Below are 22,537 nucleotides of genomic sequence, written 5' to 3'. Positions count from 1 at the left end.
GGCAGTATCAATGCTAATATCGGTATTAAATTCTCCGTATGAAGAAAGAAATTAAAATACATCCATGAAGGAGGTTGAGAAAAGGTAGGCCTGACAGATATTTTTCCTCCAAGACCTTTACCTTTATTATCCTCTGTTGCACAAAAAGTGCAACACAGTAGATACAATCGATGGGTCATTGTTCAGCTGGGTGTGATAAAAAGGTAGAGAAACATCAAAGTGGGCAGAAAATAAGAGTGATAAGGAAATGCAATATTTTTCCCATTGATTAAAAAGATATGTGTTCAGTGACACATTCAGAGAAAACTGCCAGGGAATCTGTTTGTTATAATCATGATTGCTGTGGGAAGCCCGGCCTCTCCTCTCCCTCCGGTCACCCTAGCTCACACCTTCCCCGAGGCTCTCCCAGCAGTGCTGGCCCTCCCCTCCCCCCCATTGCCCACTTCTTAGTTCTTGCCCATGGGGGTGGGCTCTGCACCTGCTCGCCTTCCTAGAAACTTTCTCAGGAGCATCACCAGCCCTTGTGATGTGTCCTTCTTTGAGCACCATGGGACTCAGGATCTGCACCATGTAATTTAACACTCGATCATATAACATCTGTCTGACCCCCATTTTTTTTTTACTTTTTGGTGAGTGTGACTGCGGTTTCTCCTTGTATATAGTAGGTTCCTTAAGGCCAGGGTTGTTTCCTACACTTGCTTTCTATCTCCCAGGGAATCCAGCAGAATGCCAACTTCATAAACGAGTTTGTAATGAGCATATGCTAAGTAAGCGCTACTGGACTTCTCTGATTTCCATGAGGTTCTTTTTCCTTTCTCCACTCATCGGGCTCCATGGAGCACCTCCCTTGTCTCCCCAACCCTCCCCCATTCATCCTCAGGCAGAGTTATGTGCCCTGAGAGCCCGTGTTCATCCTTCTTTCTCCAGATGCCCTGGCGTGGGGATGGGCTCTGTGTGTAAATGAATGTGTGAAGGACTGAATGGTGGTCCCTGGCCCTCATCTCACTGCACTGAAATTCCTTCTCACGCACCGTGATTCCTTGACTCTGACGTGCTTCTGACTTCTCCTTTGGAAATAATCTCCTAACCTTCATAAACTAATTCTGAAGAGCCCTCCTTTTCCACCACTGGCTTCCCTAGTGCCAGCTGTTTGGGTTTCCTATTTTCTATTCTGATTTGTATTCTTTCAGGTGAAAAAAATCATCAGTGAGTTCACCTCAGCCCCAAGATAAATATTTAATGTCGGTTACCTTAAAGGCAACGTCCTGGCACCACTGCTCAGAGAACATGCCACACCCACCCTCGCCCAGACTTGACTTCCCCCAAGCTCGCGGCTCTGAATTCAGCTCGCAGTCACCGCATCCCTGCTCCCAGTTCTGGCAAGCTCCTGGCTTGCCTGCATCCTGGACCATCATCCCGTGTTCTCACTTGTCAGACCTCCTTCACCGCCTGTGCATCGGTCCCCTTATGAGGTGCTTAGCTTTCTACAACAGACACTGGTTAGTATTTCACAATTGTAAACTTGAGAGCTGAAAGGGCCCCAGGAGATAACCTCGGTCAGCCCCGCATTTTGTGGATGAGGAATCCAGGGCTCGAGATGCCATTCACTTCAATGAGTTCCCGTTTCTACATACTTAAAAGTTTCCCTCCGTGAAAAATAATGCAGGAGTTGTAAGCAGATCTCTTGAGGTTGGAGATGGAGGCTTTGGATCAGGATCAGGAATGTGATCACTATAAGATCTGCAAAGGTTTCCTGTCCTTGGATGAGAACCTTCAGAACCAATGTAAACTGCTTATGACGGGCAAGATCCCATGAACAGTTCTGTATCTGACCTCACTGCAGTTTAGAAATAATAAATGTTATATTATATTAAAATTACTCTGCTAAGCATGTTATATGGGCTGGCTCATTTAACCACACAAGAGTCCTTGGAGGGAATGCTTATTCTCAATTAATGAAACAAACAGAAGCCCACAGAGGCTACATAATTTGCCCTGTAGTGTAGAGCAAGTAGGTTTTGGAGCCATCGGAAACAAGCCTTAGAACCCTTGGAGGCAGGTTCCAGAGGGTGCTAGGCTGTGTGTGGAGAGTCACTGGCAGACAGATGCTCAGAACTAAGCAGGGATGACCACATTGTTGGTCATGGGCCATCATGGCCCTGAGGTTGTCTCTGGTGACTGCTAAGCATCAGTTGGTCAGAGTCACATAAGTCAGTCAAGATAACCTCACATAGAACCTAATTCATAGTCTAGTTTTCCAATATATGTAGCTGTTGACCCAGTTTCCATAAAACTGGATTCTGGGCAAGGTATAACTCCATCTTAAGAGTCATTCAGTAAAATGGAGGAAAAATGTTAATTTATAAGCGGATTTAAACTCAAAAATATTCTAGTAAGAAAGCATCCTTTATAATAATACTTTGCAAAAATGTTTTTACATATGTGAGAGCCCTTTAAAGTGCATTCAATGTATATTATTTTATTTGATAATCCAAAGAATCCATTTAACTAAGTAGAAACTTAGATGTAGAATAAGAGATTGTATTTTCATGACACTCAGCAATAAAAAATAATAATAGCCATCATCATCATAGTAGTAATAATAATAAGTGCATACTTACTGCCAAATTTAACTTTCTAAACTACCTGAAGTAGACTTACATCTCTGGAAGAAATACAAGAGATATAACTATAAATAACACGCACACCAAAAAAAAAAAAAAAAAAACCTCCTTGATGAAATGTATTTTAGAAGGAGTATGCCAGATTCAGCAAATGAAAATGTTAGAAAATGTCAGGAGAATTTTTTTCTCTCAGTGTGGTTTTCTTGTGCTTTGTATAGCAGAGATAATATGATATCAGCCCACCAACGTTGTTCCAGGCAGAGATGAAAGCACAAACACAGAGATTGTCTTGGGGAAGGAAAGTAGGTCACACACCAGCTGATAAAAAAGCTTTCTACCCACAGGAGTGTTTTTTCCTTGAAGTCTATTTTCTCTAATGTCAACATAATCAGCTTTCTCATGGTTAGTATTTTCCCAGTGTCCCTTTTCCCATCTCCTTATTCAGCTTTTCCTTGCTATATAGGTGTGTCTCTTGTAAACAACATCTACGTGTATGTTACGTTCTCTGATCCAAGAGTCTCTTTCTTTTACCTGACAAGTGTAATACATTTATGTGTATTATAATTACTGCTAGTCTTATTTTGCTTTTTTTATCCATCATGTATGTTCTTTGCTTCTGCTTATTTTTCCTCCTCTCCTGCCTTCTCTTGGACGAATGGAGTTTATTCTCCTTTATTCCCTCTAGTGACTTGGCAGTTGCTTTATCCACGTCTTTTCTTTTAGCAGTTAACGTAAAATATGTAACATGCACATGATTAACAGGGTCCATTATTGTCTCCATCTTCTTGTGAAGAATACAAGGACCATGATCTAAATCTCTAAATCTGATCATCCTTTTCCATCATCCATGCTAGTGCTGTTTAGATTTTTTAAATTTAAACTATTTTTATTGTTCATTGTTATCACTATTCTTGTTTAACAATCTCTTTGTTCACCGTTTTTCTGAATGCCATTCCTTCCTCCAGATGCAGTGTCCATATTTCCATAGGATTATTCCTTTTGTAATCCCTTCCATGAAAGCCTGTGCATAATATACTCAATCAGCTTTTATATTAAAAAATAGCCTTTTTTCCTCACTGACTAATAATTTAGTCAATAATTTTTCTAACATTTTGAAGACATGAGTCCATATTTTCCTGGATTTTAATGTACTGAGGAGAAATCTACTCTAATTGTTCTTCCTTGGTAGATGTCTTTTCTCTAATTGTTTTTATAGGATTTCTTCTTTGTCTGTCTTGGTCAACTGACTCCTTGTGTTGAGGAATAGGTTTACTTTCATTTTTCCTGGTTGCGACTCAGTGCATTAACTCAGCCACAGAGTTCATATTGTGTTCCAGGTCCACAAAGCTGTCATCCCATATTTCCTTGTATTTTGCCTCTTTCCCTGTCTTTCTGTTCTATTTTTCTCAAACTTTCATTCCAAGTATGTTGAACCTTTTTATTGTACCTGTGTGCCTCAACATCATACTTTTTATCTCTTTATATTTCTGTGCTGTTTTACAGGTTGTTTCCTTAAAGCTATCTTACCCTCTTCAGCATAACTATTGAGTATTTAATCTCAATATCTACATGTTTGTCTCTAGAGAGTCTATGGAGCTCATTTTTAAAATATGCCTGTTGCTTTCTCTTAACTGATTATTCATTATGAACTCTAATCCATCTTTTATTAATTTAATCTTATTATTTTACAGGCTATTTCAGATTGATATAATAATTGCAGATCTTGTGATACTAATTCTACTATCTGTTATTTCTGTTTATTCTTCCTTGTAAGGTCTTCTTATGTAGTTCATAATTTTTGTTTATTATGAGATCATTCAGTAGGGACTGTCCCCTTCCCAACTGGGACGTGCCCTGCACCCTGCGATGTGAAGTATTTTTCATAAGCAGTGTTGTTCTTGCTGCAGCTGGAGCCCCAAGGACTTTCTCTGGTTTTTGGTCTGATTGATAACCACTCACCTTGGAATTCTCATTATGAAGCAGATAATGTGATTTCAAAACCAACACCCATATTTAAAGTTTGAATTATCATTGGAAGTTTATTGGTACTTCCTTGATCTAGTGTATGGAGTTCTTCTAGACTTCTCCACATGGAGAGAATAGCCTTCTGAGGCTTCTGGTTTTATTCAGGGGTCTTGGTCCCAGCTGCCCACCTTTGGCAGACCCAAGGCAACATCTTTTCCCTGTGGGCATTAAAAGCCCAGCCCTAGGTAATGTCCAGTTTCAGGACACTCCTAGGCTAGTCCCACAGCCTCAGTCCCGCTAGCAGTGATCTCCTTCTTTGTTCCCAGCCCACAGGAATTTCTCTTTGGGTCCATCGTTAGGATAGGGAGCTTATTGAGCAAGCATCTATTACGTGCTGACTGTTTGCCAAACACCATGCTGCCTCTGGGAATACAAAGATGGGTTATGGGAGTTCCCTGGAGGTCCAGTGGTAAGGACTCGTCACTTTCACTGCCGTGGGCCCAGGTTTGATCCCTGGTCAGGGAACTAAGGTCCCGCAAACTGCACAGCGTGGCCAAAAAAAAAAAAAAAAAAAAAACACAGATGGGCGTGAGGAGGCCACTGTCCCCCATCATGTCTCCACATGGCCAGAGACAAGCGTGTCGGCAAAGATGACACAAGGTGGGCAGTGCTATGAGGAGCACACAGTGGATGAATGACAGAGGAATATGGCTCGGCCAAGGCGTACCAAAGAAACAGGTTGATTTGGTAAAATATGATTGGGTGAAATAAAAGTCTGTGGGAAATCTAAGGACAATTAAATAATTAAAGTAGACACATCAGTCTCTGTGACATTAAATGTTTTAAGTAATTATTGCTGCAACTTGTTGCTGCCATTCAAAAAGATAGTCCCTGCCCAACTAAAATGCCAAAGTAGGAAAGGCAAAGTGTTCCTTTAGACAACTACACAAAAGTGCATGTTTATATGATAAACTTCACCAAAGCTTTCAGGCAAGATTTTAGGATGAGTTCTAATAATAAAAATTTGTTACTCAGCCACTGTGATATATTTATAACCTTCTGAAATGTTTCTCATTGTATTAAACTTCACCTATATAAGGACCTACTTCTTTTCAGGTACATCATTTTATTTTAAAAAGGAACACTAATGAGACTGCAAACACAACCTGCTTTAATAATTATAACATTAAATTATGAGGAATTTTAGAAAGAGAGACTACCAGTCGTTTCCAGTGCAAAAGTTTCCAAAAGAAGAAAAGGAAGGGAGGAAGGAAGAAATGGAAAATATTTTTGGTGGAGATAGTTTTTTCTTTTTTTTAAATCCAAAACACAGATTAAGAGCATTTTATTTTTACATGGAGAATCTCTGCCTCTTCTGGATGAAGAACATTAACATTCATCCACACCCTTTCTAGCAACCCACACTGCTCACCGTCCCAAGCACTAACTCCACCATAGGTGGTTTTTGTTTTTTTTTTTTTTCCTGGCTGCGTTGAGTCTTCGTTGCAGCGTGTGGGCTTCTCATTGCAGTGGCTTCTCTTTGTTGCGGAGCACGGGCTCTAGACACTCAGGCTTCACTAATTGTGGCACATGGGCTCAGTAGTTGCGGCTCGCAGGCTCTAGAGCACGTGCTCAGTAGTTGTGACTCACGGGCTTAGGTGCTCCACACCATGTGGGATCTTACCAGACCAGGGATGGAACCCATGTCCCCTGCATTAGCAGGCAGATTATTAACCACTGCGCAATCAGCGAAGTCCCCACCATAGGGTTTTCATATAAATTTATATTCTTTCTCCTTGTACATCTCCCACTACAGTTAGTACCAATTCCATATTTATCAGTGGATGCATGTGGCATTACCAGCCAAGAGCATTTCTAGAAGGATTTCTAACATTTCTTACTTACAGTGAGCTCGCTGTAAGTAAGAAGAGGCAATCAGGATACAGTGAGCCTCACTGATGATCACAGCAGGGAGGAAACAGATTTGGCTGAAACGATGCCAGTGATTAAAGCAAAGATCAAATAGAACGACTACCCTGAGTACAGAGCAGGCATGCTCTCATTTTCATATGCATAGCATCTTCTGAATAAACACCACAATATTCTTTGAGATGTTATCATTTATAGTGTCTCATTAGGATGGTGTAAATTTTGATAAACTTTATCTTTCCATCAGGGACCCTGTTTGAATACTTAACCCAAAACAGAACAAACTGAACTAAAGTATCATGTTAAGATCCAAGTTGTAATTTTTATTCAGAGCTACAAATGGAATCAATGTTCCCATTTTTCCTTAATCGGATTCCATCTTAACTTCTTAGTCTTTTTTCTCCTTTCCTCCCATCGTTGGTTTCTTCTCTTCCCCCTAAGGTCTGTATCTTCCTCCTCTTCTTCCCGCACTGTCTTTGTAGTTCAGGGTCCCCATCTCCATCATCATCTTCTGTTTCCTCATCCTTGCCACCAGCAGTGTTACCAGTTTTCATATTTCAGAACAGTTGTATTTATTTTGCCTCTACTTGGTGACAGGATGCAAAGACAGGGGAGGCTGCCTGTCTCCATGAGCTGGAGAACAATGAGTATTTGGCTTGATAGGTTTAAAAACAATTTCACGGGTGGGACTTGGAGTCACATAGGAAGACTAAACGGAGAAGGAATTGAACCTACCGCATCCTGAATCCAGTGTCCTGAGCCCAACACACGCCAACCCCACGCATCTTTAGTGAGCAGTTCCAAGAAGGGTGCTCTTCGCTGGGCTGAGTAGGAACAGGACAGATTTCCAGGACATTCTGCCACATGTACAGTAGGCACACAGAGGCAGTAGTTTCTAGGGCCACCAGTTTGTAATTTTGCCCAGCGTGTCACGGGAGCAGAAAAAACTCACGTGTGTCTGCCCACATCTGCTTCAGCAAATGACTAGTCTGTTAGCAGAACATAACATATTCCTATTAGATGGCCTATTTGGTAATATTATCACCATGCATTATTCTAAAAATTCAAACAGTAATTTTTTAAATTTCATAATTTCAATAGTATGTCTGTGTAATAACCAGATAATATTTTACCTAATTGACTGTGACATGGAATCTGTAATGTTATATTTAGATTTAAATATTCTCCTAAAATAGCAGTTTTGTGTTTTCTGCTCTTAAAATGTTTATCATCTCTATTGACAATTTCTGTGTACAGACACAAAAGCATCCATTTTAATAATTTTCTTTTAAATAAAAACACTAATCCTAGTCACTTAGGATGCAAATACATAAATATTGCCTTAATTTGCCAGAATCCAGCCAAATGTCATCATCTCCTACTGGAATGTGAGCTGGATGACTATGATATTCTATTTGAATCTCTGCTCTTTACTCTATTATAGCTTCTCCTCCAGAATGCAGATCTGACTGTGGTCTGTGGTGTTAATATTATGCCAAGTAGCATGCATTGAACAATAGTGGTACACTTTCAGGTGGGTGTCCTCCAGCCGCGTCACCCTGAAAGATACTGCACGTTCACAGCATTAAAGAGCATCTCACTGGAAAACAGACTTAACACCACCACCAACCCCCGTCCACACCCTGCTTTGGGGAAGAAGCTTACAGCATAAATCTGGCTCCCCCTGAGTTGCTGGTGGGAAGGTGCTCTGCAGAGCCTGGCTGCCAGCCAGTGATTCAGCTCCTGGCAGCCCCTGGAATCCAGGGCAGCACTGCCCCCTTCTCCCAGACAGGCTGTAGGAGAAACCAGAGAAAGACCCAGGAGAATCTGCCCAAGGAGTGAGCCCTAAACGCTGTCCTGGGATTCTACATCAGTGGGGGATGTATGCTGTAGACAAATGTTCTGCATCTCTTTATATCAGGATCTGAAGGGGGAAAAAAAGGCTATAGTGGAATGGAAGGGAAAAAATGTTTTTTGTTCATCTAGATGTAGAGCAAATAGATTTTTAGTCACTAAAATATTAGTCACTGAGAAATATTATGTTTTCTTCACAAATATAAGAAGAGTTAACACATATGTCCTGTTCTGGGCACCTTACGTAGCTCATTTAAACTTCGAGGCAGGCACTATTATTCTCATTTTAGAGATGAAGAAACTGAGGCCAGAGAGGGTAATTGACTTGCGGAAAGTTTAACAGCTATAGGGACTTGATGCTGAGACACAGGGCCGGTTACCTTTCTCACTACCTCTCATCCAGCATCACACAGTCTCATTTACTTGTTGTATCAACAGTTAACAAATTGCAGTGCTTACGTCAACAATACTTTAAAGAATAAAGCAGAAAGAAAACGTGAAAGAGGTGAGAAATAAAAGCACTGTTTATTAGTGCTATTAAGGAATATTCTCTATTTGAATTTTATTGATGTCGCAACAGTTTTATCATTTATATTAACTCACTAGTGCAAGTCAAACGTGTATAAGTGTATATTTATCCCTCCTTCTGAATTTTTTCAAAATTATACCTTTTTTTAAATGGTTCCAGGACACGTGGCCTCGGATCCACAGTCCCTTTTGGGTGAAGTTAAAATTTAGATCCCTAGAGAACTCTTAAGAATGCCTGTCAGATCAGATAACATATGTAAATACCCACTCCGGTGGGTACCGGGATACCCGGCACTGGCCAGGTTTGTGTTACCCACAGGTTAGGATTCTCCCTACTCTGCTCTCTCACCACTGGGCCGAAGGTGAACATCACAGTGCTGCTTCCCCAGGAAGGTGGCCTCGAGGCCTCAGTGAGGTTAGCCCATCACTGAGTTCCCACAGAGCAGAGTCTGGCCCACAGAAAATGGCCAGGGAAAGCTGGCTGTCATTCTATAAAGACCTCAGTTCCTTCCACACAAAAAGAGCTTCTTAGAAACTGTAATGCCACTCAGTGCAGCATTATTCACTGTAGCCAACGCCAGTGTCCAACCAGAGATGAATGGATAAACAAAATGTGGCCTATACGTAGAAGGTTATTCAGCCTTATAAGAAGAAAGAAGTCCTGTCACAGGCTACAGCGTGGATGAACCCAGAGGACATTATGCCAACGGAAGTAAGCCAGGCACAGAAAGACAAATACTGCATGATTCCACTTACATGAGTACTTAGACTGGTCAGAGGCTTAGAGACAGAAAGTAGCATAGTGTTGCCGGGGGAAAGGGGAGCTGTTTCATGGGTGTGGAGTCTCAGTTGTGCAAGATAACAGCTCTAGAGATCTGTAACACAGCAGTGCAGATGCAGTAACACTACTGAACTGTGCACTTAAAAATAGTTTAGAGGGTCCGTTTTACATTTTTTAACACAATCAAAAATAAAATTTTTTATAATTAAAAGTAGAGCTTCTCCACGTGGAGGAAGCTCTAGCAGGATGGGATGAGGTCGAGCCATCACCACAAGCCTCAGCTGAGAACCCTAGGTGCTGTCTTCACAGGTACAGGCACCAAACTATTTTATGGTCCGGTTGTGTTCTTAGGATTAGCTGTGTGTTGATCGCTTTCTGTGTCAATCACCTGAACTTATGAAACCTGCCTCCTCACAGCTGTGATCTGAGACCCAACACATCCCCCAGAGTGGTTTAATTACGTGGCATATTTTTCCTTTACCAGAAGAATTTTTAAACATAAGTTCAGGTCTCCTTTTTTTTTTTTTTTTTGCGGTACGCGGGCCTCTCACTGTTGTGACCTCTCCCGTTGCGGAGCACAGGCTCCGGACGCACAGGCTCAGCGGCCACGGCTCACGGGCCCAGCCGCTCCACGGCATGCGGGATCCTCCCGGACCGGGGCACGAACCCGTGTCCCGTGCATCGGCAGGCGGACTCTCAACCACCGCGCCACCAGGGAAGCCCTCAGGTCTCTTTTAAAGGACGTACAAGCACATCCTAATTTGTCATAGAAACGTAATTAATTTGTTCCTAATTTGTAACAATGATGCCAACATAGTCTACTTCTTCAATCTGTGAAGAGTATCGAGGCATCCTGTGGTTTTAAACATCCTTGAGAAACTTGAGAAAATACATAAAAGAGCAACGCCTTTCTTTTTCTTTCTCCTCCCAGCAATGCAGCAAAAAAGCGTCTGCCTCTCTCCTGTGGCTTTTGAAGTCGTCGGGCATCATCGCCAAGCGCCCCTGGCCTCGGATCTCCCTGACGGCCATCACCACGGCCATCATACTAACCATGGCCGTGTTCAACATGGTGAGTCAGGGCCCCGCCAGGCGGTGCCTGTCTCACGGGATCTGGAAACCTTTCCCACAGCTCCTTCAGTGACACCAATTGCCGCCTGTTAAATTCAGCCCTCAACCGCTGCAGCAGCGGCTTCGCTAAGGGGAAGGCTGCAGACTGGGGAAACCACCGCGAGGGAGGGAGGCTCCTTCCAGCAGTTTCCTACCTCCTAGCTCATCTTGGCTCCGGCTACAGAAATGCCAACCATGGAAGTGTGTAGGGGGCAAGGACAGGGGAGCCAGGCTGCGGGTCAGGATTCTGAAGGATGGGCAGAAGGAGTTCCACCAGATGGTGGATGGAAGATGAGAAGGAAGGGAGGCATTTGGAATCTAGGACAAAGAAGAGAGAGAAATTTGTACCAAGTAGCAGCAAAAAAATAAGGCTGAAGGAGTAGGTAAGGACCTTGAATATTTGCTTGGGGTTTGTCCTCAATGTTGTACTATGGGTCGTACAGTTTCTCCAGACACACCTGGAGATTCAGGTGAGGGTCATGTCTGCTGGAAGGCAGATGGGCTGAGGTGCTAGCTGCAGAGGTGGGAGGGCCCCTTCCTCCACTTCACTTTGCCTCGAAGTCCATCTTAAGGGCACCTGGAAAGGAGGTGGCAGAGAAGCCTTAGCTTGCCCTCCTTCCTCCCACTTCCTGCCCATCAGGAGGTTGGGTATGGATTCCTGAGTGTCCTCCCGTGTGCTTAACTGGAGGACAAGTGAGCTGGCTTCTCCCACCTCACTTAACTACATGCCCCAGCTCCCTGTAGGAGCTCCCCTGAGAAAGGACATGAGGTCGGGCCCTACTGTAGGTCTTCCCAGGCACAGGCCAGTGAGAGGTGTCACCATGGCTTTGCCTTCCTCTACCCACCTGCTCAGCCTCAGAGGTCAGCTCAGGAAGGGGCTGCTCCCACTTGCCCCTGTGCAGTTAGAACTAATGGTGTCTGTTGCGGGGAGAGGGCTCAGCAGTCAAGCCCACGCAGCCAGCGGGCTTCCCCAGGGCCAGCCTGTGTTCCTATGTGAAGCTGTCTTGCTGTGTCAAGTTCACCATGACAACTCCACCATCCTGGCCCCTCCTCCCGGACTTCTCCCCAGGCTCATCAGCCTCCTCCTGGACATTCACAGCATCTGAGGCTGTCTTTCTGCTCCAGGGATGATGAGACCTTCCCTCCAGGGATGGAGGCCTCCTCTTCTAGGTCTCAGGCATACCTAGACCGTGACATCATTTATTTCCAACAAGGGCTTCGTCAGGACTGACTGGGGAAGAGCTGGGAAATGGTGCCCTGTCTGGACAGGTAATTCCCTCAAGAATACCCTGCTCAGGAGGGACTTCAGATCGCAAGGGCTCCAGGGGAGGTTGGCAGCAGTCAACCTGAGGCACGTGCTCACGAGGGCCCCAGACCGTGGGCCAAGGGCTCTCTGCGTGACGACCCAAGGATATTGTGACTGTGGCCCCAGAGCTGTCACCAGAGCAGGGGAGCCCTCAGGGTGAGGAATGTGACATGAGGAACTGGAGACTAGACAAAAGGGCCTTTCCTGGAAGAGCCATTCAGCAAGCATCTCACTAGCCATTAGGACCCCTAGGTTTCCTGCACAGGCAGTATCGTGGCTATTGCATGAGCATACGAATCTACCACCACAGAGGAAGATGGACAGAGACACAAAGGGCAGTGGTGAGAGACTGGAGAAGCACGAGCATTTCCTGAAATGGGTTCCTCGTGCTGGACTTTGTAACAGGCATGCGTGTATTAGTCCTGCTGCCCTGAGACCCAGCTGTCCAGGAGAAAGTGCCAGCAAGCTCTGAGAAGAGCTCAGTAAATCAGGCTGTGGGAGACATCTGGGACAGAAGTGAGCTCCACCGTGAAGGAGGAGGGGATGGGGCTGGGAGAAACAGAACGACTTGAAGGACAGCAGTAGCTAGAGTTCTGAGCGGTTCCAACAAACACCAAGTGTGTTCCGTTGCCCTGACGAGTGTTGACCCCCTGTGCCCTTATAATCGTCTCCTCATCCCTCAAGAGTGTGTTCACTCACCTGTGTGCTCATTTACCTGTGCACTCACCTGTGCACTCATTTACCGGTGCACTCACCTGTGCGCTCATTTACCGGTGCACTCACCTGTGCACCCATTTACCGGTGTACTCACCTGTGCGCCCATTTACCTGTGCACTCACCTGTGCACACATCCTGAGCGGTGACACATGTAACACAACATCCACACACCTAAGAGCAAGGGGTGTTTTACTTATTTATTTTTTCACATGTCCTGGGAAAGCACCCTCTATATAAGGAGGGGCCGTTCCGTAGTTACTAAGTGAGAGAATGAATGAATGAATGTGTAAGCAGGCAACCCTTTAAAAAAGAAAAAATATTTCATGAAATCCAATTTGACCTTATAAAGCCAGGATTTATCACCTAGTTTTTAAAAGACAGACTCGAAATGGGAAACAAATCTTATTCGAAGCTGGTTGTATTTCTCCTAGGATAATTAGTGATTGACGGGCAGTTCAATCACTGCCTATAAATGTTGCATGAGCTCAGCATTTAGGAGTAGATATTTTTACAGTAACTGCAGTCCCTTTGGAGAGAAGAAATACATCTTCTGTACTGGAAACACATCTTCCAATGTCATTTTCCTTCCTCAGAAAGAAGGAAGTGCATTGCCCAGTGAGGTCGAGAAGTCTATGGAAGACACATTAAAAGTATGATGGGTGAGCGTTGAGAAAGAATGAAATAAGGCTCCACGCACTGAGCTGCCCCTTGGTATCAGAGGCTGCGGGACAAGGAACAAGCTAAATTAATTTGTTTCTGTCCATTATTTTTCTTGATACCTGGTGAAATTAGTGGTTCCCTCCCATGCAGATGTTCTCCTTGTATTTATTTCAAAGAAACATCACAAAACAGTATGAAATGCAACATTAGGTAGACAAAGGAAATCACTTTCCCTAGATCTTGAGCTTTCTTGTCATTTCTTATTCATCACAGAAGGGGAAGGACTGGTCCATCAGGGTGCCACCTTTGAACGCATCTGATGATTTACAGAGAAATGCTCTCCAGCTATTCGGATCCCCGACCTCCTGCATTTTGACTGCATAAGGCAGACACAGGGTCCTGTGTCCCCAGCCACACTGCACGGTGCTGTGAAGTCCCTTGGGTCGCTCACATCACCAGGGGGTGCCAATGCAGCACTGAGACCTGGGCTGGTAGAATTGAGCATCTTTGGGGTGCCACGCCAGGGAAGTGGGCTCCAGGTCCCTCACTCACATTCTGGGAAGATGGCCCCCCCTGCTGGGGATGCGGGTACAGTCTTTACCTGCACGCGGTCAAATGCTCCTAGCGGGGTTTCTGTGCCTTTTCTCCTAGCCCCACTTCAAACTTCCATCCAGGAGAGGTTTCTATTTAATGTAGTACCTGTATAGCTTTTAAACTTATCTTGGTACTTCTTCTAAGAATACAGTTCCTAGACTAACTGAGCCCTATCCCCACGTTGTAGTTTTGCTCTTTCTTAGCAGTGATTAACCCATGAGGCTAATCCAGGTGCTGGACTCACATTCCAAGGAAGAGCAGCTCTTTTGTGTGGGAGTTAGGCGAGGGGCTGCCTTCATGAGCAAGCTGTGCTTAAGTCACTGGGAGGATAATTCTCTGTCAGGAAACTTCATCTTTCTAAAGTCACAGCACATTCACATCCCCTTCTGTAGCCCCTGTGATTTTGAAGCATTCTTTTAGAGACAAGGCAAAACTGCTTTCTTCCTTCTTTTTTATTTTTTTGTTTTTCTGTTTTCAATGTTTGTTATTTTTCCTTTGGGGAAAATATATATAACATAAAGTTTATCGTTTTAACCATTTTTAAGTGTACAATTCAGGGGCATTCAGTACCTTTGCAGTATTATGCAAACCATCACCACTATCTATTTCCAGAACTTGTTCATTACCTCAGACTCTGTACCCATGAACAATAACTCCCCACTTCCCTGGCCTCTGGTAACCTCTACTCTGCTTTCTGTTACGATAAACTTACCTATTCTAGAATACCTCGTATATGTGAGATTACATGATATTTGTCTTTTTTGTGTGTGGTTTATTTCACTTCCAATAATGTTTTTAAGGTTCTCATTTTCCCTTTGATGCCCAGTCCCTCCACAGCAGGGGAACCTCTCAGTTTGCCCTGGATTTTTCCAGCCAGTGGCAAACAGCCCTTATTAACTACTTTTCTATCATCACCACCATCACTCTCTTTACCTCAGAGAGGAGAGAAGCCTTAGGGATGATGTGAGGGCTGAGGCCACCCACGAGCTCCCTCTGCCACTGACCGTGTGGATGGACCCTTCCACACTGACCCTCCGCATGGATTTTTAGTCCTTAATGTTTATCCCGAGGCTGAATTTTCACAGCCCTTACAAGAGCTGGGGTCAACAGGGATGGTGTTCCTTTAACTCTCATTACACACTAATATAAATGACGAAATGTCCAGGTCAGGTTTATTTAAAATGAATTGTGAGACTTTACCAGGACATTTAAAATACCTGGTGTTCACCAAACACCCCAATAAAACGTGGAAAAAAACAGCCAGTTATCCAGACATTTTTTTTCAGATAGAGGGTTTCGGGTAGCAAATTGCAAAAAGCCTGTGTGTTTTGTTCCATTTTAGTTTCCAGCTGACTGTTTAGAACCATGTCTGAGAAGCTCAAATCCTCTGCCTTTTATTTTCTGACATTTTGACAGTGTCGTCATGTGATGCCTCACACCATTTTGCAACTTTTCTGAGAAACTTCCCAGAGAATATTATAAATAGCCCAGCTTTGTAAGCCACATAGACAAGGAGTTAGCCGTGGTTAACTAGTAGTTAATTGGTAATCTAATTCTAATTAGTTAATTTCTTCTGTTTCCAACCAAATGACAAGCAATGATGTTATCAGTCTATTAACACGGTATTAAATCACATGTTCATAATTTAATATTATTTGAAAAACATAATTCTGAGATGTTTCACATTACCTGGGAAATGTAAAATTTGGAAGGAGGGCTAAAAATAGCACTTAGTTAGGATATCTTGTCCAGGATGAGGGTATCGTTTTCCCAATTCTGACAAAGGTTGTAGAATATTAAAATAGATCGAGAGGCGTTCCCCCAAATAATTATGTTACTAGAAATTCATTCTGTGCAGAAGATTGTGGCACTTTAACACGGAAGGGAGAGGGATGTGGATTGATAACCCTCGAGCTTGGACTGGCTATCATTAGGAGTTTGTTATTTTAAAGTGACTAAGGGGACAGAAGAGGAAAATTGATTCCAAACTGCAGTGTGATGCCACATAGACAGAATGAAGAGGTTCTTGATTTTAGGGGTAGTTAATTAAACACTAGAAAAAAGTAGCAGAAGGGGGTTAATGAAGCATTCCTGATGTATTGCTTTAAGTTCTCCACTGTTTTTCAAGTTCGAGCCATCTTATCATTGCCGCGCGTCCTTGCAAGACAAAACTTTCACAGGACATATTTCTACTCCTTGTACAGCAAGAATTTAGTTTCTTCTTTATACGCTGATATAATCAAGAAGGATTTTTAAAATTATTTTAAGATCTCAGGTGCCTGAGGCTAGTAACCTATCAAGCTAAACAGTCTCCTTCTATTTGTTGTATCTTGATTCTTTAATATTTAAATCAATTGTATGTTGGGTCTGTCAAATCTAAATTGTTAACATTTTGGAACCTTATGTTTGCCAAGCAATTCCTTCATTTCTTTTCCTGATATACTTTTTTCCAAATAATTAGCACATTTATCTTTCAGCCAGGGGTTGTGACATTTCTGATAAATTCTTTAGTAGTAAATAAAGAAATCGACTACATTTATTTGACTTTTCAATCAGTGTTTTGCAGCATTTTATCAAATGGGCAAAAACACTGTACCTAGTATCATTCTTGGAATCTCAGAGGAAACGTTCTCAAGAATATACTATTTAGTATATTTAAATATATCCATATATTTATTTAAATGCCTTCGTATTTACCTCAGTAAATTACTGTAGGTATTTGACAAAAACTCTGCCATCAAAGGAAACAAACCAAAGAAAGGAAGGAAACAAAAGCAACCATTGAAACGCTACAGGGAAGTTTTACTTTTTAGACCTGGAATATAGATGGTTAGCCCTGTGCCGAAGACCTAGCCTAGTTTCATGGATGGGATGAATCTCTTTCATAAGGGAACCTGGCCTGAGTGATTCTCTAGTTTACCTTCACTGAACACTTCTCTGACCCGCAGCCGTGGTATGGAAAGTAACTGATCCTTGGTTACCTAACAGTTTGTGCTGCAGCTCGTCTAGGAAAGAGACAGAAAGGGAGAGAAACAGAGATAGAGACAGAGAAGGAGAGCGAGAGAGTGACACTTTCCTTCTGGGTGCTGGTATTGGTGACCATTACATAAGAGCTAATCATTTTTATTTTCTCAGGATGACTTCTTTCCTTTTGAAATCAAGACCCCCTTTCCAATAGTCCTAAGAGCATCCTTCCTTTCCAAATTCAATCCCTCGTGATCCTGAGATGCCAAGCACTCACAAATAATAGAGACAATGCCAGTTACTGCATTTTTCCCATAAAATTATTTTCTTAATATAAAAAAAAAAAAACTCATATAACTGCATTGACTCATTTAACGTTTGAGCCATGATGGTGAAGATCCTGCAAAAACACATTGTGAAGACTCCGATCTCCTGCTGCAGAATTGAAAATGTGAGGGTTGTGATGTCAGGTCATAATTCTAACCAAACCCTCTGCCCTGTCCTTGGTTCATTTTAAAATTTATATTTAACAAGGTGCTTCTGTTGTCTTTAACGTCAACTCGGGAGTTCTGGAATTCACTATGAAGTGCAGAGCACAACAAGAGTTATTTACTTATTCAATAGAAATTCTGAAAGCCTCAAAGAGAAGATGAAGGGATTAGCCCCGGAAGTAAAGATGCTGAGTTGCCCACACAATCCTGCTCACGGAGGTGACAAAACACGTCATTAATAAACTTGGCACCCACCTGCTAACTCTTTACTCTCCTTTGCACTAATTCATTGTAAAAACACTTTCCTTGCAGTTTTTCCTGAGCGAGTCAGAGGAGACAATTCTTCCAACTGCCAATGCGTCAAACACAAGTCTTCCTGCCTTATACAGTCAGGTAGCAATGCTGCGTGCGCAAAATTTGTTTTTCCTGCCGGTAAGAACATCTCCCTCGTTATTATTGCTTTTGTTGTTTTCCTGTATGCTGTTACATATTGAATGGCATGGTCTGCACCTCATCTGTTGTAGACTTGACTTTTCTTCTTCAGATTCCATATCTGAGTATGTCCTGACCGAGTAAAAATTGCCAGGCTTCAGCAGAAAGTCGCAGCCAACGGGCACCGATTAGACCACATGTGGAAACTTCCAATGGCATTTTGAGGCTCTCACGGATGACTCGTGCCTTTATTCTCTTAATGCTACATTTTAATTTTTTTTATTGAAGTATAGCTGATTTACAATGTGTTAATTTCTGCTTTATAGCAAAGTGATTCAGTTATACATATATGTATATTCTTTTTCATATTCTTTTCCATTATGATTTATCACAGGATATTGAATATAGTTCCCTGCGCTATGTCATAGGACCTTGTTGTTTATCCCTTCTGTATATACTAGTTTGCATCTGCTGACCCCAAACTCCCACTCCATCCCTCCCCCGACCTTGGCAACCACAAGTCTGTTCTCTATGTCTGTGACCCTGTTTCTTTTTCATAGATAAGTTCATTTGTGTCATATTTTAGATTCCACATATAAGTGATATCATATGATATTTGTCTTTCTCTGTCTGACTTACTTCACTTAGTATGATAATCTCTAGTTGCATCCATGTTGCTGCAAATGGCATTATTTCATTTTTCTTTACGGCTGAATAATATTCCATTGTGTATCTGTACCACATCTTCTTTATCCATTCATCTGTCGATGGACATTTAGGTTGCTTCCATGTCTTGGCTGTTGAGCATAGTGCTGTGATAGGGGTGCATGTATCTTTTTGAATTATAGTTTTCTCTGGGTGTATGCCCAGGAGTGGGATTGCTGGATCATATAGTAACTCTACTTTTAGTTTTCTGAGGAGCCTCCATACTGTTTTCCGTAGTGGCTGCACCAATTTATCTTAATGCTACATTTTATAGAATGTATCCCAGCATGTAGCATTCGATTGTATGTCACTGAATTGTTGCTTACAGATTTTGCTAATTGTTCCAGTGAATTAGCGTTAGCTTCCTGACTCTGTGATGACAGGGACCACAGTTCATATTTCTCCCTCTCCTTTGGCTGCAAATGCTGTCCAGTAATTGTATCTTCAAATTCTCCTTACTAACTGACCCTTACTAAGGGCCTAGATTGAAATTTCAAAACTTACTAACACATCAGTCATTTAAATGAAAGGAGTTAAATCAATTATTTACTGCTTAATAATTTCTTTCTTCCATGAATTGTTTGTGCAAAAAAAAATGATTTTGATACTCTCCTTTCCATTTTCTGAATAATCGTCTAAAGGTAGCATAGATTCTTCCCATTTTGTTTGTGTCACATATTCCAGGCCCTGAAATTGGTCATTTAATATGTATATTTTAAAATTTTTCTACCAATTTTTTAAAACTCCATTAGCTCTGGTGATAAAGGAAACTTCCTTTCTTTCTCCCTTTGATATTAGGCTTTGATCCTTTTTCCCATCTCATCATTTCAATTTCCTGGGATGCTCACAGCTCTGTGTACAGAGAGTAGGGGCATCTGGTGTTCCTTTAAGCCATGACAGCTAACCGGAGTCCATAGCAATGTCCCCACAGACTCAGGAAGAGAGGATGGCATAAGCTTCGTCCCATATCCACGGGGTCCTGGCCTTCATGTTAGTCATTATTGTGAACCCCAGGGAGGACTGGACACCGTCTTTTCTATTTCAGTTATGTGAAAAATGAGGGATGGGATTCATGATGAGGGTTTATTGGCTGTGACCTCACTGTGGGCAGTTTGGAACCCCGTTCTTTAGAGAATGATTCAAACTACCTGTGTGTTCTGGCTCTTCCTCCTTGGATGGATGGTATTAGCACACACATGGTCCATCGGCCCCTGGAGGGAGGACGAGCCTCCAAACCATCCCCATGCTGCATCCATAAGGCACTTTAACAACTTACAGGAAACATGCATCTTCATAGGAAAGGAAAGTATAGCTGGCAAATCACCTTTTTAAGAAAATCTCTCTATCCAATATTTTTGGGTTGAACAGCTCACCGTCCTTGGCCCCCCTAACAGCAATAAGGTCATCAACCTGAATTTCATTTAAGTAAGTCTGCACATGATATCTTATTTTCAGAAGAAGCAAATCATTAGAAACCCAAAATGGCAAAAAAGAACATTTCCTCCACCTTCAACGAGTCTGAAAAAGCACACGGTAGACTTTTCAAAATCTAGGTCAGACTTAGTCAGTAGGCTACTATTGTTCCAATAATAAGTCCTCAGAAAGAGGATTATGATGGGCTTTGCCAAGGAAGCCCCTCATGCTCATGTACTGTCTGTACAGAAACGACATTATTAACTCATGAGTTTAGGGGTCCCAGAGGAGCCTGGAGACATCCTGGCTTCCCTCTTAATAGATTGGAAGGAACATTGGGAAAGCTGTTTGTGGATGTGCATGATGTCTGCATTTTTACTCTCAAGCCCCATCATATATGACGCCTGAGGTTGACAGTGGATGTGAAGGAGCATCCACAGGCACTGATGCAGGAGGTAAACAGTGATATAGCTCTTCCTAATGGCCATTTATAACAGTCATCCAAAAGCATAGAAGTAGACACAGTTTGCACCCTGCAATGCTGACTTTAATGGCCATTTATAACAGTCATCAAGAAGCATAGAAACAGACAGTTTGCACCCTGCAATACTAACTTTAATGGCCATTTATAGTAGTCATCAAAAAGCATAGAAACAGACATAGTTTTCACCCTGCAATACTAACTTTAATGACCATTTATAGTAGTCATCAAAAAGCATAGAGGGCTTCCCTGGTGGCAGAGTGGTTGAGACTCTGCCTGCTAATGCAGGGGACACGGGTTCGAGCCCTGATCTGGGAGGATCCCACATGCCGCGGAGCAACTAGGCCCGTGAGCCACAACTACTGAGCCTGAGCGTCTGGAGCCTGTGCTCCACAACACGAGAGGCCGCGATAGTGAGAGGCCTGCGCACCGCGATGAAGAGTGGCCCCCTCTTGCCACAACTAGAGAAAGCCCTCGCACAGAAATGAAGACACAACACAGCAAAAATAAATTAATTAATTTATAAATTCCTACCCCCAACATCTTAAAAAAAAAAAAAAAGCATAGAAACAGACATAGTTTTCACCCTGCAATACTAACTTTAGAAAGTAATTTTAAAGGTGCAAAGATTTAGCTACCAGGGTGTTTGTCGAAAGGTTTATGTAACAATAACAACAAAGAAAGGAAAAGAAAAAAAGCATAGAAACAGACATAGTTTTCACCCTGCAATACTAACTTTAGAAAGTAATTTTAAAGGTGCAAAGATTTAGCTACCAGGGTGTTCGTCGAAAGGTTTATGTAACAATAACAACAAAGAAAGGAAAAGAAAGCAAACAACCTAAAAGTTAGAATAAATTTAACTGTTTAAACAAATTTTGTTATGAACATACAATAAGATTATATCCAGCCGCTACAAAAGATGTTGTAGAAAACTATTTAATGACATAGAAATATATACTTATAAGCTATTAAGTGAGAAATATCATTTAAAAACATTCCAAACAATCCATTCCCAATTTTCTAAAATAATAATACCAGTAACAAGTAGCACACACACCAAAACTAAAAGCTGGAAAGATATACGAAACAGTTAATCATGGGTCAAGTTGGATGTTGGATTATAGGAGATGCTTACTTTTTATACGTGTCCTTTGTATATTTCCTAATTTTTAACATCAGGTATATTATTTCTGTAGCAGAAGAGAAAGTCATTTAAAAATGTCCAACAGAATCAACCAGAAAGAATCTTTGCCATGTAGGCAGTTCACACTATATCAGGCATGTATATCATTTCATCCACAAAACTATCCTGTGAGTTAGATATTGGAATAACTGTTTTCCAGGTGAGGAAACTGAAACCAAAAGATACTTAAGTAAGTTGCCAAAGAGGACAGTGGCTGCTCCCTTGGTGTCAAAATGCAGGTTGATTTCATTGATTAATATATGAAAAGTATTAATAACTATATGAACCAGTTTTAACTTAGTTACCTAATATTAAGTAATAGTAATATATTATATTTAAATAATATGAACAAATAATACTTAATAAAAATATTAACTAATAATTATATTAACTATTAAAACTATATAAAAATAAGGTTCTTAGTAATAGTGTCCTAATAGAACCCAGCTCAGGAGCCTATAGCCAGAGCTCTTGACGTCCAGCGACCTCCCTGTAGGGCTACCTTATATAGGAGCGGCAGCTGATCTTCAGAGCTCCCAGCCTGGCCTTCTTCCGTTATTCTTCCTTATTCACACATTCCCTCTGTCGCTACCTTCAGGGTCCCAACCTACCTTTAATGAATTCCCACATCACCTTGCACATGGCCTCCAAGCCTTCTAGAAAGGCTTATTTAATAGAAAATGGACTAAAAGGCTACTTCCCATAACATATGTATTTTAGTAACCCTAACCCTAACCCTGAAATGTGAAAACGTTTTAAAAGCCTAAGAATGAATTTTAAAATGTGAAATCATAGATATATTT

The 22,537-nt window shown here is 42.0% G+C and overlaps 1 protein-coding gene across 1 annotated transcript in view; it reads left to right on the top strand.

Moving 5' to 3' along the window:
* The window catches only part of ADCY2 (adenylate cyclase 2), a 432,035-nt gene that overhangs the window by 349,232 nt on the left and 60,266 nt on the right, over window positions 1-22,537 (top strand). Inside the window, exons 16-17 of the mRNA XM_060009679.1 lie at window positions 10,613-10,750; window positions 17,833-17,952. Of these exons, the coding sequence (XP_059865662.1) occupies window positions 10,613-10,750; window positions 17,833-17,952 (258 nt within the window). The remainder of the gene's footprint in view (window positions 1-10,612; window positions 10,751-17,832; window positions 17,953-22,537) is intronic.

This window comes from Delphinus delphis, chromosome 3, assembly GCF_949987515.2.
Source record: "Delphinus delphis chromosome 3, mDelDel1.2, whole genome shotgun sequence".
NCBI lineage: Eukaryota > Metazoa > Chordata > Mammalia > Artiodactyla > Delphinidae > Delphinus > Delphinus delphis.
This window is presented reverse-complemented; position numbering and strand designations above follow the sequence as displayed.